At 45.4% G+C, this 19,975-nt stretch overlaps 2 protein-coding genes across 12 annotated transcripts in view; one reads left to right on the forward strand and one right to left on the reverse strand.

Annotated features, from left to right (window-relative positions):
• The window catches only part of MED24 (mediator complex subunit 24), a 51,627-nt gene that overhangs the window by 28,033 nt on the left and 3,619 nt on the right, over positions 1 to 19,975 (forward strand). For 6 of the 11 annotated variants that reach the window (XR_013978878.1, XM_080978257.1, XM_080978264.1 and 3 more), the window contains 12 exons: positions 203 to 314; positions 2,132 to 2,274; positions 5,484 to 5,521; positions 7,126 to 7,208; positions 7,639 to 7,817; positions 8,404 to 8,503; positions 8,930 to 9,105; positions 9,960 to 10,224; positions 12,722 to 12,903; positions 14,395 to 14,488; positions 15,997 to 16,111; positions 19,055 to 19,135. Coding sequence is in view for 10 of the 11 variants with exons in the window: in XM_080978257.1 (XP_080834383.1) it covers positions 203 to 314; positions 2,132 to 2,274; positions 5,484 to 5,521; positions 7,126 to 7,208; positions 7,639 to 7,817; positions 8,404 to 8,503; positions 8,930 to 9,105; positions 9,960 to 10,224; positions 12,722 to 12,903; positions 14,395 to 14,488; positions 15,997 to 16,111; positions 19,055 to 19,135 (1,568 nt within the window). In the remaining variant the exon portion in view is untranslated. The remainder of the gene's footprint in view (positions 1 to 202; positions 315 to 2,131; positions 2,275 to 5,483; positions 5,522 to 7,125; positions 7,209 to 7,638; positions 7,818 to 8,403; positions 8,504 to 8,929; positions 9,106 to 9,959; positions 10,225 to 12,721; positions 12,904 to 14,394; positions 14,489 to 15,996; positions 16,112 to 19,054; positions 19,136 to 19,975) is intronic. The other 5 variants (XM_080978262.1, XM_080978265.1, XM_080978263.1 and 2 more) reach the window with 3 other exon arrangements.
• CSF3 (colony stimulating factor 3) overlaps positions 10,593 to 19,975 on the reverse strand; it is a 38,339-nt gene continuing 28,956 nt past the window's right edge. The window contains exon 5 of the transcript XR_013978881.1: positions 10,593 to 10,670. The gene's annotated coding sequence lies outside the window, so the exon portion shown is untranslated. The remainder of the gene's footprint in view (positions 10,671 to 19,975) is intronic.

A 19,975-nucleotide genomic window follows, 5' to 3' on the forward strand; every position in this document is an offset into this window, starting at 1 on the left:
CCCACAGGTTAAATATGCAAGTTAACCTGAGTCAAACTCTCAGAAATTAAAAGTTCATTGCCCTGAATTTTCATCAGAAGCTTATAGATATGTGAATTTTGTACTGGTGGGGTGGCCCGTATAGCAGAGCATACCACTTTCATTAAAGAGCTCTTTACCCTCTTATTTCAACTTTGGGTATTTTTCTTCTGACCTCACCCAGGACCGCTGATCGGGAACATGCGCCACGTTTAAAGTCTCCTGAGAATGCTAACATTCAACCCAACCCAGGCCTCATCCTGCGAGCGGAGCCCACCGTCACCAACATCCTGAAAGTAGGCACTAACCTTGTGATGGCATCTTGAACACAGAAACTGGAATACCTTTATTATTTTTAGTACTGCTGCTGTAGTAGTCTTTGGTGCTACTGAGGCCTAGACCAGGGGTAGGCAACCTAAGGCCCGTGGGCCGGATGCGGCCCAATCGCCTTCTCAATCCGGCCTGTGGATGGTCCAGGAATCAGTGTGTTCTTACATGAGTAGAATGTGTCCTTTTATTTAAAATGCATCTCTGGGTTATTTGTAGGACTTGCCTGGTGTTTTTACATGAGTAGAATGTGTGCTTTTATTTAAAATGCATCTCTGGGTTATTTGCGGGGCATTGGAATTTGTTCATTTCCCCCCCAAAAATAAAGTCCGGCCCACCACAAGGTCTGAGGGATGGTGGACTGGCCCACGGCTGAAAAAGGTTGCTGACCCCTGGCCTAGACACACTCCTACTGAACTCGGTGGGCCTTAACCTCTGTGTGGACATGCACAGTAGTTGTGTTTTGAAATGATTATGTTTGGCTATCTTCCCTTGAAGTTGCTCAGAGCAATGTTTCATCTCAGAGCTGTTATGAGATTAAGGCTACAAACTGAACAACCCCACTCACCTGGAAGTGAAGCCCACTGAGTTGCATCCAAGTAGACATGGTTTGAATAGCACTGTAAATTAGGTTGAAAGAAAGTGTCTTGTCTCTGGCTGATAGCAGAGCTTCACAACTGGGGATTTGAGCCTACGCCTTGCATATCAAAGTGTATCAAATGATTTCAAGGCATTTTGGGGAAAGGGACAGGGTACAAAATATCTTGGGACAGTGGTCAGCTGATGGCACAAGAAGCCACATGAGTAGTTTGTCTGTGCTTGTATTAGAGAGAACACAGTAAAACGCACACTATTCTGCTGTTATGTCACACCCATTGGGCTGTCACACATAAATCTGTGGTGGCTTTGCCCTCTGGGACAAAGAGTGACACAGGAATTGGGGGTGGCACACCAACATTTACCAAGTTAGCAAATATTGTGATCCTAGACATAAGGTATCTGAAAGTATGGTTTATTGGAGAAACAACTACCAGTTTTGCTACTCTGAAGGTTAAGTACAGCCAAGCACATTTTTACAAGGCCTGACAAACCTTTATTGAATGTGTAACCAAAGAAACAATGGGTAGACCCTCATCTGAAGTATACAAATGCCACTGGAAAGACATCCAAGAACTAGACTTGGAAATGCAATCCAGATATATCTGTTAATTCTCTGAAGACTTCTCTATGTATCTTGTTACCTTCTTGTATGTCTTGATACTGCTTGTAAAGACAATCAAGACAGTCTATGGTAAGTTACGCATTCTGTGTTTCCCCCCTCTTAGTTGGTGCTTTGTTAATGTGTGTTGATTGATTGTGACTTAGTCATATTTTTTCTTTTTAAAAGAACGGAACCGGAGACATTTCTGTGTTAATTCTCTTTCTAATATTGGACAAAGCCTTCACATTCCTTTTAGCAATCGATAAATTTTCGCCTTTCTTTAGTTCAGGGATTCCCAAGCTGTGATCTGCGGACCACCAGTGGTCTGCTGGCTTCATTCAGCTGGACCACGGAATGTCCACATTCATCTTGATTTTTAATTGTATTTTTATTTCTCATATTGCATTTTTTTGTTTTACAATTTGAATTCTGTGAAATGGTGATGAATACCCACGGGCATGTAGTTAAGTTGCCAAGAACTGATTTCTCTTTACACAATTCTCTGTAGTTTGTTCCCTGCCGGCTACCAATCGGGAACCTTCGTCGACTCAATTACTTTCTTTCTTTATTTCTCTGCTACTCCAGACAATGGATTCAGATCACTCGAAAACCCCAGAAGGGCTGCTGGGCGTCTTGGGACATATGCTGTCTGGGAAGAGCTTGGATCTGTTGTTGGCAGCTGCAGCAGCTACAGGGAAGCTGAAAGTCTTTGCCCGGAAATTTATCAAGTGAGTGGGTCTGGATATGATTGGCCACTGCCTCCTTTCAAGTTGGGGAGCTGGAGGCTGTCACTACGGTCACAGAGCGTGCAAGTGCTAAAACACCCACCCACAGCTCGGTTGAACTTCTGCTGTTCGTTAGAGCTGGAGCACACACAACTGGCCAATTAAAAAAAAAAGTCTTTATTAATAGTAAAATAAAAATAATAAAATAAAGTAAAATAGTAAAAATAAGCAATGGGGTATTAGCTCCGTCCAAGGCATGATGGAGAGCAGCAATGGCTGGGAGAAGATAGACATAAGTGGACGGGAAGGAACACCACCAACAGAATAATTGTCACACACAGGAGGAATAAGGATATAGTTTGAATGCTTCACCTATAGATTTATAAATCATTTAATGTGTTAAGATGAGCGGATGTCGTTAATATTACAGTTGTTGTATAACGGATTGTTATTTTGCATGGAATGTAATTGAGATGAATAAGATTTTGGAACGCAGAAAAGTAAATCATCAAACCATTAGTTCTAGCACATGCAGGAGGCTACCCAGATTTTATAATTTGACATTTGAATGATTGGGATTAGTAATTGTACTGTGATTTGGCATTGTTATAATGAGGCTACCATTGGATTATTGTAATTGAAAACTAATAAAAATTATTTGGGGGGGGGGGAGGTAAAAATAATGTGAAGTAAAATAGTAAAAAGAAAAGTAGCAAAATAAAATAGAACAGAACAGGTAAACAATATGCTCCAAGGCTATAGTCTCACCCAGCCTTGCACTTCCAGTCCTGAACTTGGGAGAATGAAATATTGTGCTGTTGTCATTCAAAAGGAGCTTGCAAGGCTGGTGTGCAATGGCTAAAATGCAGCTGAACATCCATTGGTTGAGTGTGTTGGAAGCTGTACCCCACCTGGCTTCTGTCTACATAGGATTCAGGCTGTTTTTAGATCCGCATCAGCACTTCCAGGCACAGTTCAGTGGGGGAACCATTGCACAAGGTGTTGGAGTAAAGCGCCCCCAGCTGTTAACAACTTAAATATTACTATCTTCCCCTTCCTCCCCCTGTAGAAACAATGAGACGGGTTCTTAGATTTCACATAGATGGGAAACTGAGGTGGTGGCCGAAGCCTTGGTAGCATGGTAGGCTGACCTATCCAACAGCAAGAGCAGCGTGAACAGTGTCAGATCAGCAGTTCCCATTAACGTTTCTCTCCCCAGACATCTTGTGAAACACCAATCATGACATGACATCACTGCATGTTGTGTTCCTCTGCCCTGGGAGTTGGGAAACTGGAAGTACATGTTGACATGGTGACTTAGGTGTTGTTGGGGCGGCTCAATACAGATCTGCTGCTTTCAATGGCAGCCAGGTGGCTTCCCTAACGTTTAGCACTGGCCTTGGATCTAAGCCTTCAAGCCCGTAAGCCAATCTATCCTAACAGAACACAGGAGCTATATGTATTTTAGCTGTAAGGCTGTTTTGCTTTTCTGAATTCCTGCCAATGACAAGAGATCAACTCCCTGTCTCCATTCCTCTTCTTTTATTCCACAGCCCATCCCCAATTCCATGTACGGCTGCTGCATTTTTTTCTGAACCCATTTGGGTCTTAGCTGAAGGGGCTATTAGGTAGCCGCTCACGAGGCTGTTAAACCTCCCACAAGTGGCTATCTTACAAGCACACTCAGGCCTTTCTGTACTTGAGCAAATCAAGCAAGATTGTGGGGTGGGGGGGTCTTCTCCCACCCTTTATTAGAAGCAAACAATTCTCCTGCAGGGTAAAGACAGATTTGTTTTTGATGTTGCTGCCAGGAGGGGGAACCGGGAGTGGGAGGTGGGGCTGGACTATCTTTTGAGCCATGTGATGGTATATTTCTGTCACAAGACTCCTGTCTGAATAAATCTACTCCACTCCTCCATGTATAAGCTGCAAGCGTGCGAGCTCTAGCACTGTGGCCATGTGTAGTCCACACAAGTGTGGAATATGATATCGAGTATGTAATTCAGCGTCCTATGTGAGGTTGAAAGCGAAAGGCTGTGCCATACCAGAAAGCAGGGCTTTCTTTCAGCCAGAACTCGCCGGAACTGAGTGTGTCTGAGTTGGTGGGTTCTGTCACCTATGTGGCGCGTTCTGGCAGCTCTAGCATTGCGGCACAGTGGTGTGCAGCAGAGGCTGTGGGTGGCACATCTGTGTGGCAGAGGATGGTGGCATAAGGCTCCGGAACTTGTGGTGAGGCGAATGGGCGAAGAAGAGAACCTTTCTTAGGCATCCCACCCCTAACAAAAGCTCAACAACTTGGGTGCTCCTCCTAAACAAGTTCCGGCACCTCTTCTGTCTAGAAAAAAAGCCCTGCCAGAATGTCAAAATGTTTGCATTATGGGAACTTGGCTTGCTAGATGAGCCACATGTGGGTGGGAAAGGCCTGAATCTTTTCCAAAAGAGTAAAGGCAGACTAAGGCTGCATCCACACTGTATACAGTGGTACCTCAGGTTACAGACGCTTCAGGTTACAGACTCCACTAACCCAGAAATAGTACCTCGGGGTAAGAACTTTACCTCAGGATGAGAACAGAAATTGCACGGTGGCAGCACGGTGGCAGCGGGAGGCCCCATTAGCTAAAGTGGTACCTCAGGTTAAGAACAGTTTCAGGTTAAGAACGGACCTCCAGAATTAATTAAGTTCTTAACCCGAGGTACCACTGTATTTTCAGAGCATATCTAAAGCAAGCCTCCCCCCCCCCCCAAATATGGGCACTGTAGCTTACCCACAGCAGAGCTACAATTCCCAGCACCCTTTACAAACTTTAGTTCCCAGGATTCTTTGTGAGAAGAAATGTGAATTAAATGTATAGTGTGTGCACAGCCAAAGAGGAGAAGAATGGAGGCGGGGAATGGCTAAGAAGGTTTCACCTTGATTAGATTGGTAAAAAAAAGAAAGGATGGGGCAGCACCCAAATTCAAGTCCCACTTGAGATGTGCATTTAGTCTTGCCAAGTTGCTGTCTTGGTTCTTTTTATCATCTGTAGAATGGGAATGATTGCGACCTACTTTTTAAGTTCGCATCGTGTTTCGCACAGCAAGGTGATCAACATTTTAGAAAGCAAAAAAATAAATATGTGGGGGCAGTTATGATACTTGGTTTGGTCCCTTACAAAATAAATGCAGCCTTAGCTCATTTTTCCCCTTTTCTGTTCCTTCACCTTTCATTTTAGGCTTAATGAACTTACCAAGCACATCAGTGGAGAAGGCTGTAAGTCCCTGTTGTCTTGCTTTATTTCTTTTCTTTTCAGTCTGATGTTACTGCAGCTCCTTCCTGAGGCTCTAGATTTTTTTGCGTGTTAACTGAAAAGTCTGGAGGGGGTGGGGAACAGTTGAAAGTGAGCCATGGTGCCTGGCAGCGTAGGCAGTGCCAGCGCAGCATTCCTGATGCAACAAGGGGGGCATTCAAGTTATGACTGGGGTCTCTTTGTCTTTTGGGCTACCACGTGCATCCTCCCGTTTCCCCACCACCCCTGAGAATAGTCACTTTGTGCTGCTTGGTGGGGGACCTCGGCCCTGGGAGGGGAAGGGTTAACTTGCAGCTGCAACCTCCCTCTCCTCTCCCCTTCCTTTCCTCCCCACAGTCCTCTGAGCGTCCATACAGCTCAAGTCCTTTGGATGGAGTGATGTGTGTGAATCCCACTTAACCCAAGATAAGGATTCTGAATGCGTTTTGCATGTGATTAAATGCACAAAAGACCCTCTGACCTTCCACTGGACTGATGGGAAAGGGAGCTCTCTTTAGCCATTGGCAGTTTTTGTTTCCTCCTTGTTCATTTTTCAAGATGTTTGGAGTGCTTTGAAACTGTTAAGCTTGGTCACACCCTCAGAAGGGTTTGATAAAAAGTGAGGAGCTGGAAAGAGGGGCCTGAGTCCGATTTTCATTAGGGATGTCCATTGCTCTGTTCCTGCTGCTTTCTATGATTACTAGAAGGCCAGTAAATAGATAGGGACGCAGGTGGCGCTGTGGTCTAAACCACTGAGCCTCTTGGGCTTGCCGATCAGAAGGTTGGCAGTTCGAATCCCTGTGACAGGGTGAGTTCTTGTTGCTCTGTCCCAGCTCCTGCGAACCTAGCAGTTCGAAAGCACACCTGTGCAAGTAGATAAATAGGTACCGCTGCGGTGGGAAGGTAAACGGCGTTTCCATGTGCTCTGGTTTCCATCATGGTGTTCCATTGCGCCAGAAGCATTTTAGTCATGCTGGCCACATGACCCGTAAAGCTGTCTGTGGACAAACGCTGGCTCCCTCGGCCTGAAAGCGAGATGAGCACCACAACCCCATAGTCGAATTTGACTGGACTTAACCCTCCAGGGGGTCCTTTTTAAATAAATAGGGTTTTTGGGGGGGGGTCATTTATATATGCATATTTGGAGGAAAGGCAGAGAAGAAAGATGCATGTACCAAAAGCCCAGTCAACAACACTGTTTTCAAAAGATGTCTAAAAGAAAGCAGGGTCGAGCCCTGCCGGACTTCTCTTGGCAAGGAGTTCCACAGGGCAGGGCCAGCCCCAGGCTAAAGGCGCAGAAGGCATATGGGATGAGGGACTGCCAGAAGCGCCCCATCAGAGGCTGTCAGTGATCAGTGTGGGACGTAAGGACTCAGGAATGGAAAGAAACCAAAAAACACAGAGCGAGAGAACTCCTCTTGTGTCAGTACAACGAACGAGAATGTAGTTGCAGAGCACTTCTTATGCACCAGATGTCGTTAATGGTCATAATAAATTACTGATATATCTCTTGTTGTTGTTGTTGTTGTTGTTGTTGTTGTTGTTGTTGTGTGAACTTATCGTTGTGGGTTTCCTCCCACTTCTCTAGCCAAAGCGGCGTCAGTCAGAGCGCTTCTCTTCGACATTTCCTTCCTCATGCTGTGCCATGTCGCCCAGACCTACGGCTCTGAGGTAGGGTCTTCTCTACGCTGTACAATACGGGGGCAAGGGAGAGGTAATGGTGGAGGAGAGGTTCTCTGCATAGGCACAGAGATGTAAGTAAAAGGGGGTTCTTCTCTGAACACGTCCAGTGTACCTTCCGAGCTTTCCACTCTCTTCTCCCCTCCCCCTGTGAGGAATATTTTTAATTTGCTTTGAGTTTTGTCATAAGCCACCCTGAGAACTTGGCAACAGGGTGCCATGAAAATGCCATAAGTAAGCAAATGGGGTGGCCAAAATCCTGACAGTGAGAGCTTATTCCAGGCACGGGAAACCAGGTCCCATGTTCATGCCCTGCATGTGTTGTCCCTAACCTCTCACTCACTAGGTGGCGCCGTTGCTGTGGTCGAGGGCTTCATGATGGCTCTACCCTGCCCAACTCCTTTGGCCGTCTCTCTTTCAGGTGATCCTTTCTGAAGCTGGTCCACCTGGGGAAGTGCCTTTCTTTGAGACCTGGATGCAGACCTGCATGCCAGAGGAAGGGAAGATCCTCAACCCTGATCACCCTTGCTTCCGGCCCGATTCCACCAAGGTGGAGTCTCTAGTTGCTTTGCTCAACAATTCGTCAGAAATGAAGTTGGTGTAAGTAGCTGTGCTAGAATAGCTTTGCCTAGGAATTGGTGCGCTAAAAATAGCACGTTGAAGGTTCCCACCTCTCCTGAGTGTCAGTCGCTTTCTTCATGCTGCAGGGCTGTTCATTGTTTTCTCTGTCCATGCCATAGAGCGGATTCCTAAACCTCTAGGCTTTTGATTTCTTAAAGCAGGTTTCTAGTCCTCATGGTTGAACACAGGGCAGGCAGTCTCAACAGAGCTCTCTGATAGTTAAGATGTGGATTTTCTGTGCATCCTTTGCTGCTCCTGCCTCCTTCCTTATCCTGTGTACATGGTTTCACCAACATTTAAGTTTGGTGTCAACAAAACCTGCAGATGGTGCATAATTCTGCTTCTGCTTACTGGGGGAGGGAGAGACTGGCGCTCAGTCCTCTGCCACTTAGAAATCTTTGCTCAGCCCTCGCTTTTGAGCTTTTAGCAGGTATTGCTAATACACTTTCAAGAGAAGAGGAGGCGGGTTTGGAATGGGGGGAGGGAATGGCTAATGATCTCCTATATTACTGACAAGTTTTCCCCTTGATTCTTTCCCTCCCTGTATATCTTTGCATCTGAGCAGGCAGATGAAATGGCAAGAAGCGTGTCTGAGCATCTCTGCTGCTATCTTGGAGATCCTGAACGCTTGGGAGAACGGGGTTCTCACCTTTGAGTCCGTCCAGGTAATGACAAAGAGCAGGCATTTCTAGTGAGCCTTGTATACAAAGGAGATGTGTTGCTGTTCACCTTTTAAAAGCCCACCACCATTCAGAAGCAAAAATCCGAATCGGGAATGGTGCAAAAACATTCTGGGCTGTACCATGCAACAGGGAGGCTGCGTGTTTCTCCCTTTATAGAAAGAGAAAACTGTAGCAACAAACGCACTACACAATCCTGATGATTTGGTGCTTTAGGCTTGTTCTTTCTCTTGCATCGGTACATATGGGATGCATAGAATTGAGAGTTGGACGTGATCTTACAACTACTGCTGCAGTTGCAGTATGTTTGGTATCCAAACCATCCCTCAATGAATGAAAAGTAAAAAATCTAGAGTCTCAACAGCTGCCTTCTTGCCTTACTTTCCCTCCTCCTCCTCCTCCCTTCCCCAGAAAATCACAGACAACATCAAGGGGAAGGTGTGCAGCATGGCCGTGTGCGCTGTGGCCTGGCTCGTAGCTCACGTCCGTATGCTGGGCTTGGACGAGAGAGAGAAGTCATTGCAGATGATCCGGCAGTTGGCAACTCCCCTGTATGCTGAAAACACCCTGCAGTTCTACAGTGAGAGGCAAGTAAGAGTCTGGGTAGCAGAAAACAGGGTGTTAAGCTAAGGGTTTAAAATGTGGGGTAAAAGCTGCATCTGCAGGGCAGGTTAACCTGCTTGTATTCTGCTTTGTGCCCCTGGTGCGTGTTCTGCTTTTTTGTATGATTTCCATGCTGATATCATGTGTCTCATAAAAAACACTGACTTAAGCATCCTGAAAGATCAGATATAACTGGGAGGGGGCCCAGGCTTTTTGCTGCATGAAAAAAAAAGTTTGAATACTCTTTGGTTAAAGCATAGTGCTGCTAACGCCAAGGTTGCAGGTTTGATCCCCTTATGGACCAGCTGCATATTCCTGCAATGAAGGGGGTTGGACTAGATGATCCTCAGGGTCCCTTCCAACTCTACCATTCTGTGATTCTATAGCTTCACAGGCAGTACAGGCAGTGAGCAGTTGATCAGGCTACTCTGGCTACCAGGCTGCACTGCCACTGTTCTTAAGGTGGCCATCCTGGGACAAAAAGAGCATCAGAGGGAACCTGCAATGTGAAGCTGCTGAATTGCCACTCCTTCATCTGGGTCTGAATGGAGACATTGGTTTCCTGTCCCAGTGTGAGTGTTAGATTTACACAGCAGCGCTAAGATAATTCTGTTATTCCTCAATCACTGCTGCTATGAAGAGTCATTTTGCAAATATTAAGCTCTGGTCAAAGACTGCTTCAGCACATTCCTTAGAGCCTCAACTCAATGCCTTTAGTTGACGTTGCTTGGAATTTGGGGGCATCAGCAACTTGGAGCTGCCGAAGAAGCCTTGATAAGGATGCAGGTTTAGAGTGGTCATACTTTACCCTTTTTTCTCTCCCCTGCCCCCCGTCCAGAGTGGTGATCATGAGTTCAATCCTTGAGCACATGTGTGCTGATGTCCTGCAGCAGACAGCTGCGAATATCAAGTTCTCAGCCACAGGGGTCGTCACTATGCCCTACTGGAACTTCCTTCCTGCCAAGAAGCCAATCAAAGAGGTGCTGATGGGCGTCTTCTCCAAAGTGCTGGAGAAAGGCTGGGTGGACAGCCGCTCCATCCACATCTTCGACACCCTTCTGCACATGGGCGGAGTCTACTGGTTCTGCAACAACCTTGTCAAGGTATAGGGCACATGCGAGTACTGTACTTTTCCAACAGCTAGAAAAAAGACTTCACCTATTGGAGGCATTATGTTGTAAATGGTTTTCCTGAAATTGTTGTGGGTGCCATGCTTTAGTAGAAGATGTGGGTTGTAAATGCTTAATAAATAAGTGGAATAGCTTTGCTTTTCATAAAACAGGTGGTCAAAAGGCTCTGAATATGTTCTGAAAACCCTCACCCACTCTCCTACAAGGCAGAAAAGTTTTCTTTCTGCATTCCCAATTGGGTGAGGCAAGACTGAAGCAGAGAGAGAGTGGCTTGCCTCTAAGTCACCCAAGGGATTCTCACGATGACGCCATGATTTGCATTCTTGGCCTTACCGTAGCTCATTAGCAGCTACATTCAGCCTAGATGAGGCTACTCGGAATTGCAGTCTCTTGATGCCTGGCCTCAGCTGCATGCCTTCCTATATGCATATTTGAGAAAGACCTGTGAGCTAATTAGGAATAGTCAAGTCACATAATTCTAAGCTCACTTCCCCCCCCCATTACATTGCCTATTATTATTATTATTATTATTATTATTATTATTTACTTACACCCCACCCATATGACTGGGTTGCCCCAGCCACTGTGAACAGCTTCTAACAGAATATAAAAAAGCAAAGAGGAACATCAAACATTAAAAACTTCCCAATACAGGGCTCTGTTCAGATGTCTTCAGAACATCTGATGGGAGGGCGTTCCATAGGGCAGGTGCCACTACCGAGAAGGCCCTCTGCCTGGTTCCCTGTAGCTTCACATTTCGCAATGAGGGAGCTTCCAGACGGGCCTCGGAACTGGACCTCATTGTCCAGGCTGAACGATGGAGACAGAGACTAAATGTCGACAGTGATGGACTCAGGTGGAACTCTAGAGCAGACAGTTTCCAAAGGTTCAGGACCATGACAGACACAGCCCTGGGGGTATTTGTAGCTGCATGTAGTGAACTGAATGCCTCCTAAGTATATTCCCTGCTCCTAACCATCTGAGAGGTGGGCTTATGTGGGTCAAAATTATGCCTCTCTCTCTACCTACCCCCTCCACTTCTTTCTGTTGGGGATACTGCAAGAGGAATGTTCCTTCTGCTGTGTTTAGCTGCACAGTGCTTTTCTATGGAGCTGTTTCTTTCTTTTTTCTTTTTAAATAATTTTTATTAACAGGCCAATCACATCACATTATCCAAATCACATTAGTTCCAAATTATACAGCCACATTTTAAATTTTGTTGGGGGTACCCATACATCAAGCTCCGCACGAGTCCAAAACTCCGAATGAGTCCAAACATCACTTATATTACTGCTTTAATTAGACAGTTCTATCCAGTTCAATCTAGATAGTCCTTTATTACTTTCTTTCTCTTCTTGTTGTTATCGTATATTCCTTTCTTTGCGATCTCTGATAATTTTCACAAGCAGATTGAAAACAGGCATCCTCTGTGTGGGTTTTGTACTCTTCAAAGATCATATCGCTCAGGGACAGCCTCTGTTCAACGCTTCCATAAAAACTTAATCTTTGGTCTGTCCTTTACTTTTCTCAGGCTTGCCAAATAAATCAAATGAATCAGGAGGCTCTGTCAGGTCAAGCTTGCGTTCCAACATTCCTTCTCTTTCGAACGATCCTGATTCTCCTCCCCCTGTCCTTCTTTCTCCGGCAAGCCTGTCTCGGCGAGACGCCATTTTTTAACTGCGTCATAAAAAATTTCCTCTTTCTCACCGTTCACCAATCCTCTCTCCTGTTATAATCCATCCCACACAGTTCTTGAATTCCTGCTTGTGATTAATAAAAACGCAACGATCTTATTTCTGTCTGGGGTGAAGGGTTATTAATATCACATCGTGCAAAGAAAAAAAAAAGTTTTTTCCTCCAACCCCCCTTCATTCCAAACATACAGTCTCCTAGTGGTGATTCATCAGAAGATTTACTTATCCATCCGTCACTCCCGGTCACAGAGATCCATTAATCAGCAGTCTTATCCTCGAACATTACTTGATGTATGTGCTTCAGCTTCATTCCAATCATATGTTTCCAATTATAATTCCGAGCTGAAGCTAACCAGCACGCGCTAATTGGAATCGGCGTCAGGAAGATCTGACTTCACCAAGGGCTCGTGCCAAGTGTTCGGCACCCCCATCTCTCGGATCAGGGGGTGCATTGTGAACACTGCTGGCAAGGCAGCGCCCCCCCCCCGTCTCCTGGGGGGGTAGGAAGACTGCATACTTCCCATAGCAGCCCCTTAATTACCTCCTTTGGGTCAGAGAGATGTTATTGTCGGCCATCTTCCAACGCGCCACCTGGTGGCCCCTCTATGGAGCTGTTTCTGACCACTGACAAAGCGTGGGCGAGAGAGAGTCTGTGTGAGTTTCTGCCATAGGCTCCCAGAGTAGTTTGGCACTCATGGCATTAAGTGGGGAGCAAATGTCGCTGCTCGTTGCCCCTATCCTCTTGTCACTTTCTGTCGTCCTCTCTTCCCTCCCAGGAGCTGCTGAAAGAGACACGGAAAGAGCACGCAATGCGGGCTGTGGAGTTGCTCTACTCCATTTTCTGCCTGGACATGCAGCAGCTGACGCTCACCCTCCTGGGACACATCCTGCCCAATCTGCTCACAGACTCCTCCAAGTGGCATATGCTGATGGATCCTCCGGGCAAGGCTCTTGCCAAGTAAGAGATGAGCAGACAGGTGTTAATGAGCCCCAATTCTGTGCCGGTATGAAATCCACAAGCCAAAACTTGATGTGATGTTAAGGACACCGGTGCCATTTTTTTTTGCAGAGTTTATTCAGTTTCTGGTTGCCATGAGAAAGGGAAAAATATTGAGTGATGAAGCTCTGTCTCCAGCTTCCTGGGAATCCTGCATTCCGTAGTTACTAGGTACCAGTGAGGTTATAGGGAACCAGACAGAGGGCCTTCTCAGTAGTGGCACCTGACCTGTGGAATGCCCTCCCATCAGATTTCATGGAAATAAGCAACTATCTTACTTTTAAAAGACATCCGAAGGCAGGGAAGTTTTTAATATTCATTTGGGAGCCTCCCAGAGTGGCTGGGGAAACCCAGCCAGATGGTAAAGGTAAAGGTATAGGGACCCCAGACCATTAGGTCCAGTCGTGGCAGACTCTGGGGTTGCGGCGCTCATCTCGCTTTATTGGCTGAGGGAGCCGGCGTACAGCTTCCGGGTCATGTGGCCAGCAGGACTAAGCTGCTTCTGGCGAACCAGAGCAGCGCACGGAAACGCCGTTTACCTTCCCGCCGGAGCGGTACCTATTTATCTACTTGCACTTTGACGTGCTTTCGAACTGCTAGGTTGGTAGGAGCTGGGACCGAGCAACGGGAGCTCACCCTGACGCGGGGATTTGAACCACCGACCTTCTGATCGGCAAGTCCTAGGCTCTATGGTTTAACCCACAGCGCCACCCACGTCCCAGCCAGATGGGCGGGGTATAAGTAATAAATTATTATTATTGCCCTGTACCCTTTCAAGCCATGAAAACTAGAGTCTGTCCTTCCTTCCTTCCTTCCTCCCTTCCTCCCTCCCTTTCTTTCTTGTGAAAACATTTTGCTGAGCGCTTTAAAACATGTCAAATAATGATAGCTTAAAGCTAGAAGCAATAAGACATGGGAAGTTAAAAAATGACCACAAATTGCAAATGCTGTTAGAGGCAAGCTTTGGGAATGAAACATGGGAGTCCTTCCAGCCCATCTCCAAGGCCCTCCTAGAACTTCAAAGCTGAATTCCCACAAACACTAACAAGAAACATATTTTTATGCATGAAGGCAGTAAAAATGGCACAGTTTCACAACCCAAATGCAAGCTTCTAGGGTTCACTCCATTAAACCACAGGCTTGGCTTTTCTCATATTGCCCCAGCAATATGTTGTTTCCCCCCATTGAGGCTGCCTTACAAGCTTAGCGTGACATCTTGTGTGCTGGGGCACCAGGGATGATGGGGTCCAGGGAGTGGAAGAATGCATTTATTGATGTAAACTTAAGGAGACATTCTCTGATTACTGATCTCCTCCAAATATGATGCTAGTTTCCCTGTACTCCTTATACGGTATGAGAATGTCGTGGTTCATGAAAACCCGCATCAAGTAAGAAAAAGCAAAAAATCACTTGTCCTTCTTTGGAGCTGATGTATGTTTCTTTTTCCATTAGGCTGTCTGTGTGGTGTGCCTCCAGCTCTTACTCCTCCCACAACAAGGGGCAGACTTCGGCTTGGCAGCGCAAGAGGCACCGAGAAGATATAGAGGTAAACTGCTGTTCCCACAAGGATGTTGGGAAAAGGAAAACAGGCCGCAGTGGATTGATAAGTGCAATTGGAGTGGCTGGATGTGAAGAGGCGAGAGGAATGAATGGGGGAAGGAGAATTGTGCAAAAAAGCAAACTTGTACAATTTTCAGTTGTAAAATTTAATTATGATTTTTCATTTTTAAAATTTAATCGCAATTTTAAATTGCAAGCTTAGAGATTGTAGCAAAGGAATTGTCTTTCCTTGACCTCTAAGAACATTAGAAACCAGCAACACCTTATTGGATCAGACCAAGGATTCAAATCAACTAGTGTTTTGTTTCCAGGAACAGCCAGTCAGTTGCCTCCGAGAGGCTCAGAAAAAGGGCATGGAAGTGACAACCTTCCCTTAATTTATGTTCCCAAAATCAACGTGGTATTGAGGTTCTTTTTCACTACCATGACTAATAGCTGTTGATAGATGTGTCCTTCATGAATTTGTCAATCCTTCAATAAGGTGATCTGATCATGGTTAGCTATCTTCCCCGCCCCCGCCCCTTCTGATATTGTGTAGCATCTTGGACTGCATGCAACCCTATCTGAAACAATTTTGGACTTTAGTTTTCCTTACCTGCTTGCATTAAAAAATATATATGCAGACCCCTGAGATATGAAACTTTTTATGATACCAAAGTGACTCCCTATGTTCGCTAAGCTCTTGGGCAGGCATAGGCAAACTTGGCCCTCCAGATGTTTTGGGACTACAACTCTGAGGTTCAGCTCCGAGGGCCTTCTGGTGGTTCCCTCACTGCGAGAAATGAAGCTACAGGGAACCAGGCAGAGGGCCTGCTTGGTGGTGGCGCCCGCCCTGTGGAATGCCCTCCCATCAGATGTCAATGAAATAAACAACTATCTGACTTTTAGAAGACATCTGAAGGTAATCCTGTTTAGGAAAGTTTTCAATGTTTGGTGTTTTCTTCTTCTTCTTCTTCTTCTTCTTCTTCTTCTTCTTCTAGCCACCAGAGTGGCTGGGGAAACCCAGCCAGATGGGTGAGGTATAAATTTATTAAAATAATAGTAATAATAATAATAATAATAATAATAATAATAATTCCTGTTTCCGTGAGATCAGTGTGCAAAAGCAGCTTGTTGCATTTGCAAATGGAACAGACATTTTACAAACAAGAGGAGGATAGCATTTCATTTCTGCAGTGTGTCACATCCATTGTGGAGTAGCTCAGCCCTGTGAGGTAGGTTAGAACTGGAGTTTGAATTGGGGGCTTGTGGGTCACAGTTCAGTCTCAGGCATCACACTACAATGGCTCTCTGGCACCTCTTCTTCCTTCTTTTAAATATGCTGATGAGAAATGGAGTATGTGAATCATCCTTTTTTTTGAGAGAGGCAAAGGTGAGACAGTACAAGTCCATACATGAATGACAAAATCAGGACCAGACCGCCTGCCTTATTCATGGTTGTGTATATCAGTAACCTTGATGGACTCTTTTCTGTCCTTTCGGTTCCTCTTCCAGGATTACACCAGTCTCTTCCCGTTGGATGATACCCAGCCTTCCAAACTGATGCGCCTGCTCAGCTCCAATGAGGAAGACACCAGCATCCTGTCTAGCCCCAGTAAGTGGAATCATGGTGAGAAAGCTTTTCCTGGAATTAATATGAATCCAAACAGGCTCCCTGGAAAAGACTGGCCAATCTTGAATCCATTCTAAACCTGACTAAAGCTCATTCCACTTCCTCTCTCTCTCTCTCTCCTTTTAACCACGTCAAAACAACAACTTCTCTCCATCTGGGAGGATTCAGATTAGATGGATCTATTTAAAACATTTTAATATTTTGCTTTTTTTTAAAAAAAGTTATTTATTGTGAACTGTGCTTTCTCCAAGATAATAAATAAATAGGTATAAGCCACAGGGAATGAATGTGGGGATTACTTTGTTTACTTCAGGGAAAATTTAGGTGTGCTGTTTGGAATGGGTGGAGGCATCAGAGCTCAATGTAGATCACGTGCCAATGCAGCTCCTCAGCTATCTAGCAATTCTGGCCCTTATTGGAGGCTTCAACACATCATTTTGATTTGTAATTGTGCCCCCTGGGAGGGTATGCTATCAGGAGCATGTAAAGGTAAAGTTTCCTACCTTACTGACTTTTTAAAAGTTAAGGATAGCGGCGCAGCGCAGAACACTGTCGGCAGTGGAAGTGTCCAAAACAGTGTCTGGCTCAGCGTAGGCATCCACCTCGGATGGAAGAATCTCTTGATATGAAGGAAGACATGGCGCAGGAACTAAAAACCAAAAACTACTAGATGGAAGGAAGACAAAAGTCCCTACCAGAGAAGAATGGCAGGTTAAGTTGATGGATTATGCTGAAATGGCAAAAATGACCGGAAGAAATCAGAAATCAGGAAGACCAAAATTTCAATAAGGAATGGGGAAAATGTATAATTTATCTTAAAAACCACTGTGTAAACAGCTAAAATCATTAGTAGGATTGGAATAGTACTTGTAGTTTAATGTTGAGTTTTGGATATAATGGAGATGTAAAAGGTTTGGGTTATTATAAAAGATGCAGGAGGAAATGGTTAACACAAGGACCCACAAAGGGGAGGAAGGAAGTTCAGGAGTTTCTTTGGAATCTTGTTTTTATGTTGGTTGCTGGATAATTGACTGTAAAACTTTAAACTGAAAAACTAAATATTTTTTTTAAACTAAAAACTACTTAGAAACAACAGAGACCTGGGTGGGCTGTGTCCAGGAGGAGCTGTAAAAGCTAGTAAAAGGTGCTTCATGCCACAAATCCCACTTGGGCTTTCTGTGTTCTGGGGAACCAAGAGCCACATGCATAGAGAAAGGCCACTTTCCTATGCAGCTCCAGTAATCAGCTCACAGATGAGAACCAGGAGATCAAATGATCAGTAACTTTGTAAGTAGGGGAAACTGGTGACCTCTTGTTTATAGATATGGAGAACATCACTGCTCATCACCTTGGATTCTTGCCCGGTGATTCAGAGATCTTGTTTTTGTATATTTCCATTGCTCTCGAGGCCCGTGATTTCCCTTTATTTCGTTATCCTTTTGTTGTGGTTTTACTTTTGTCTACATAACAATGCAATTGGGGAGTTTTCTCTCCCTAATTCCTCCTGTCATAGCAGTGATTTGGCACACCCGTGTTTCCTCTCTGATTTGCATACAAGATTATTTACAACCAAGCCTCTATCCTTGATCCAGCTATGAATCAGAGGGAGTGTTGGAATTTAACTTCCTTTCTTGCAGCGTCATTGCATCTGATTCCACTCTCAGGGCAGTTCCATGGCAGAATTGTGGAAATGGATAGAGAAGGTCTGTGAAACCCACCACCCAAGGCTGGACTGCTTAGCTTTTAAACACTTGGTGGTGCAGTTGATTTTGTAACCTATCTTTGTACATTCCTCAGTTATGCCACATAGAACAGATCTGGGCCCAATTGGCACTGGGTTTAACAGTTGACCAATCTCTGTGTTCATTTCTTCTTAAAAAAAGAAGTTTCTAGTCCTCTTGGGATATTTGCAGCAGGTACTCAATCACACCTTGTTCATTTTTTAGTGTTCTAACATGCAATGTGGTAAGATGAAGTTAAATCTTTACATTTCCATGGTGCAGGGGTGGGGAACTGGATATAACTAGCGGGCCAGATCATTCTCCCTCTCTCTACCAACAGCCAGGTCCAGATTTGACAAGTGGGCAGGGCCACCACCTGTCATTCACCTGACATCACACAATGACATCAAGTGACCCTTATTTGCCCACATGGTTTGAAATCAACGTGCAGCAGAGGGACAGCCTTCAAAGTGCCAGTGATTAACTGATCGTCGGATCTTGGGAATCCCCTTGCAAACTGCTCTGGAAGACCAGATGATCTTGCTGGATCTTGACGAACTCTTCACAGGACTCGATGATCAGCTGATTCTTGAATGTTGCAAAGCCCTGTGCGCAGTGCTTTGCTGGTGCCACCAATCAGCTGATCGCCAATGCTGCGAACCCCCATTTGGCTTGAGCCAGGTCTTTATGCATCCCATACCTGACATCAGGCATAGGGCAGGTGCACATGGCTTGTCCAGAACGGCCTCACAGAACAAATTGGGGGCAGTGGGCTGGCAAAGCCTAATTCTGCTTGCAGGCTGGAGCTTCCGCACCCCTGACAGACTGCTTTCATATGCCAAAATTATTTCACTTACATTACTATGTTGTAATCCTTCCAGTAGTCGTGCATAGTAGGTCAGTGCTGTTATCCCCATATTGCAGATGGGGGGCTATTGCCTGAGAGAAAATGGCCTGAGGCCTTGTGGAGGTAACATACGTTGAACACTTGGAAATACTAAATTGTGGTGCTGTTAGTTTAGTGTAATGTTGTTGAACATTAGGATGGTGATCCAACATGATCAAAGTGACTTGCCAGAAACCTGCTGCTGCTGCTGCCATCTTGTCATCCCAAGCCCCTCAGGCAGCCATTAGAAAAGGGAAGGAAGGTCCAATTCAAAGGCATTTCCTGTTTGGGATGCAAGTAGTCACCAAACTCTGGTATTTTCTCTACTTTCAGCAGACCGCACAATGAGCACTTCGCTGTCTGCCTCGCAGCTGCACACAGTCAGCATGAGAGATCCTCTCAACAGAGTCCTAGGTAAGCCTCTTCAGTCCTAGCTAAGCGGAGGGGAAAGTTATAGAAGCAGGCCGGGCACCCAGCTGGTCTGGTTGAAATGTAGCTCAGTTTATGTGGGGCTTCGTTTGATGATCACTAGGGGTTCAGCCGTGAAACCTGCTTTTGAACGTTTCATGGAATGATAGAGGCGGAAGGGGTCTTTGCAGTCATCTAGTCCAACCTCCCCGCCCCCCCCGTATCAATGCACGATCTGCAGTGTAGAATAAAATGGCAACATCCCTGCCAGGTGGTCATCTAGACTTCGCTTAAATCAAAGCAGGGGAACCTATCCCCTCCTGAGGCAGTCTGTTCCACTGTCAAGGCAGCACTATGTTAAATCTCTCCAGTACCATGAACTCCCTGCTTGGTGGCCTTGGGCAAGCCACAGCCTGCCGGCGTGCGGTTACTGATGTTGGGATAAACTGAATCGTGGCTGCCAAATGAAAACCTGTTGGAGATATAATTGCAACAATATCACTTTGCGGGGGGTTTTGTAAGGATCACAGAGAAAAGATGCACTTGAAATTCTATCTATAGATATAGATGCATGTATGTATGGTGAATATTACTATTAACATTATTATAGTCGTACCTTGGAAGTTGAATGGAATCTGTTCCGGAAATCCGTTCGACTTCCAAAGCGTTCGACTTCCAAAGCGCAGCTTCTGATAGGCTGCAGGAAGCTCCTGAAGCCTATCGGAAGCCACGGAAGCCCCATCGGACGTTCAGCTTCCAAAAGAACATTCAAAAACCAGAACAGTCATTTCTGGGTTTCGATCGTTCGGGAGTCAAAATGTTTGAGAACTAGGGTGTTCGAAAACC

The sequence above is a fragment of the Podarcis pityusensis genome, assembly GCF_964106645.2.
Source record: "Podarcis pityusensis genome assembly, chromosome: 13".
Lineage (NCBI taxonomy): Eukaryota > Metazoa > Chordata > Lepidosauria > Squamata > Lacertidae > Podarcis > Podarcis pityusensis.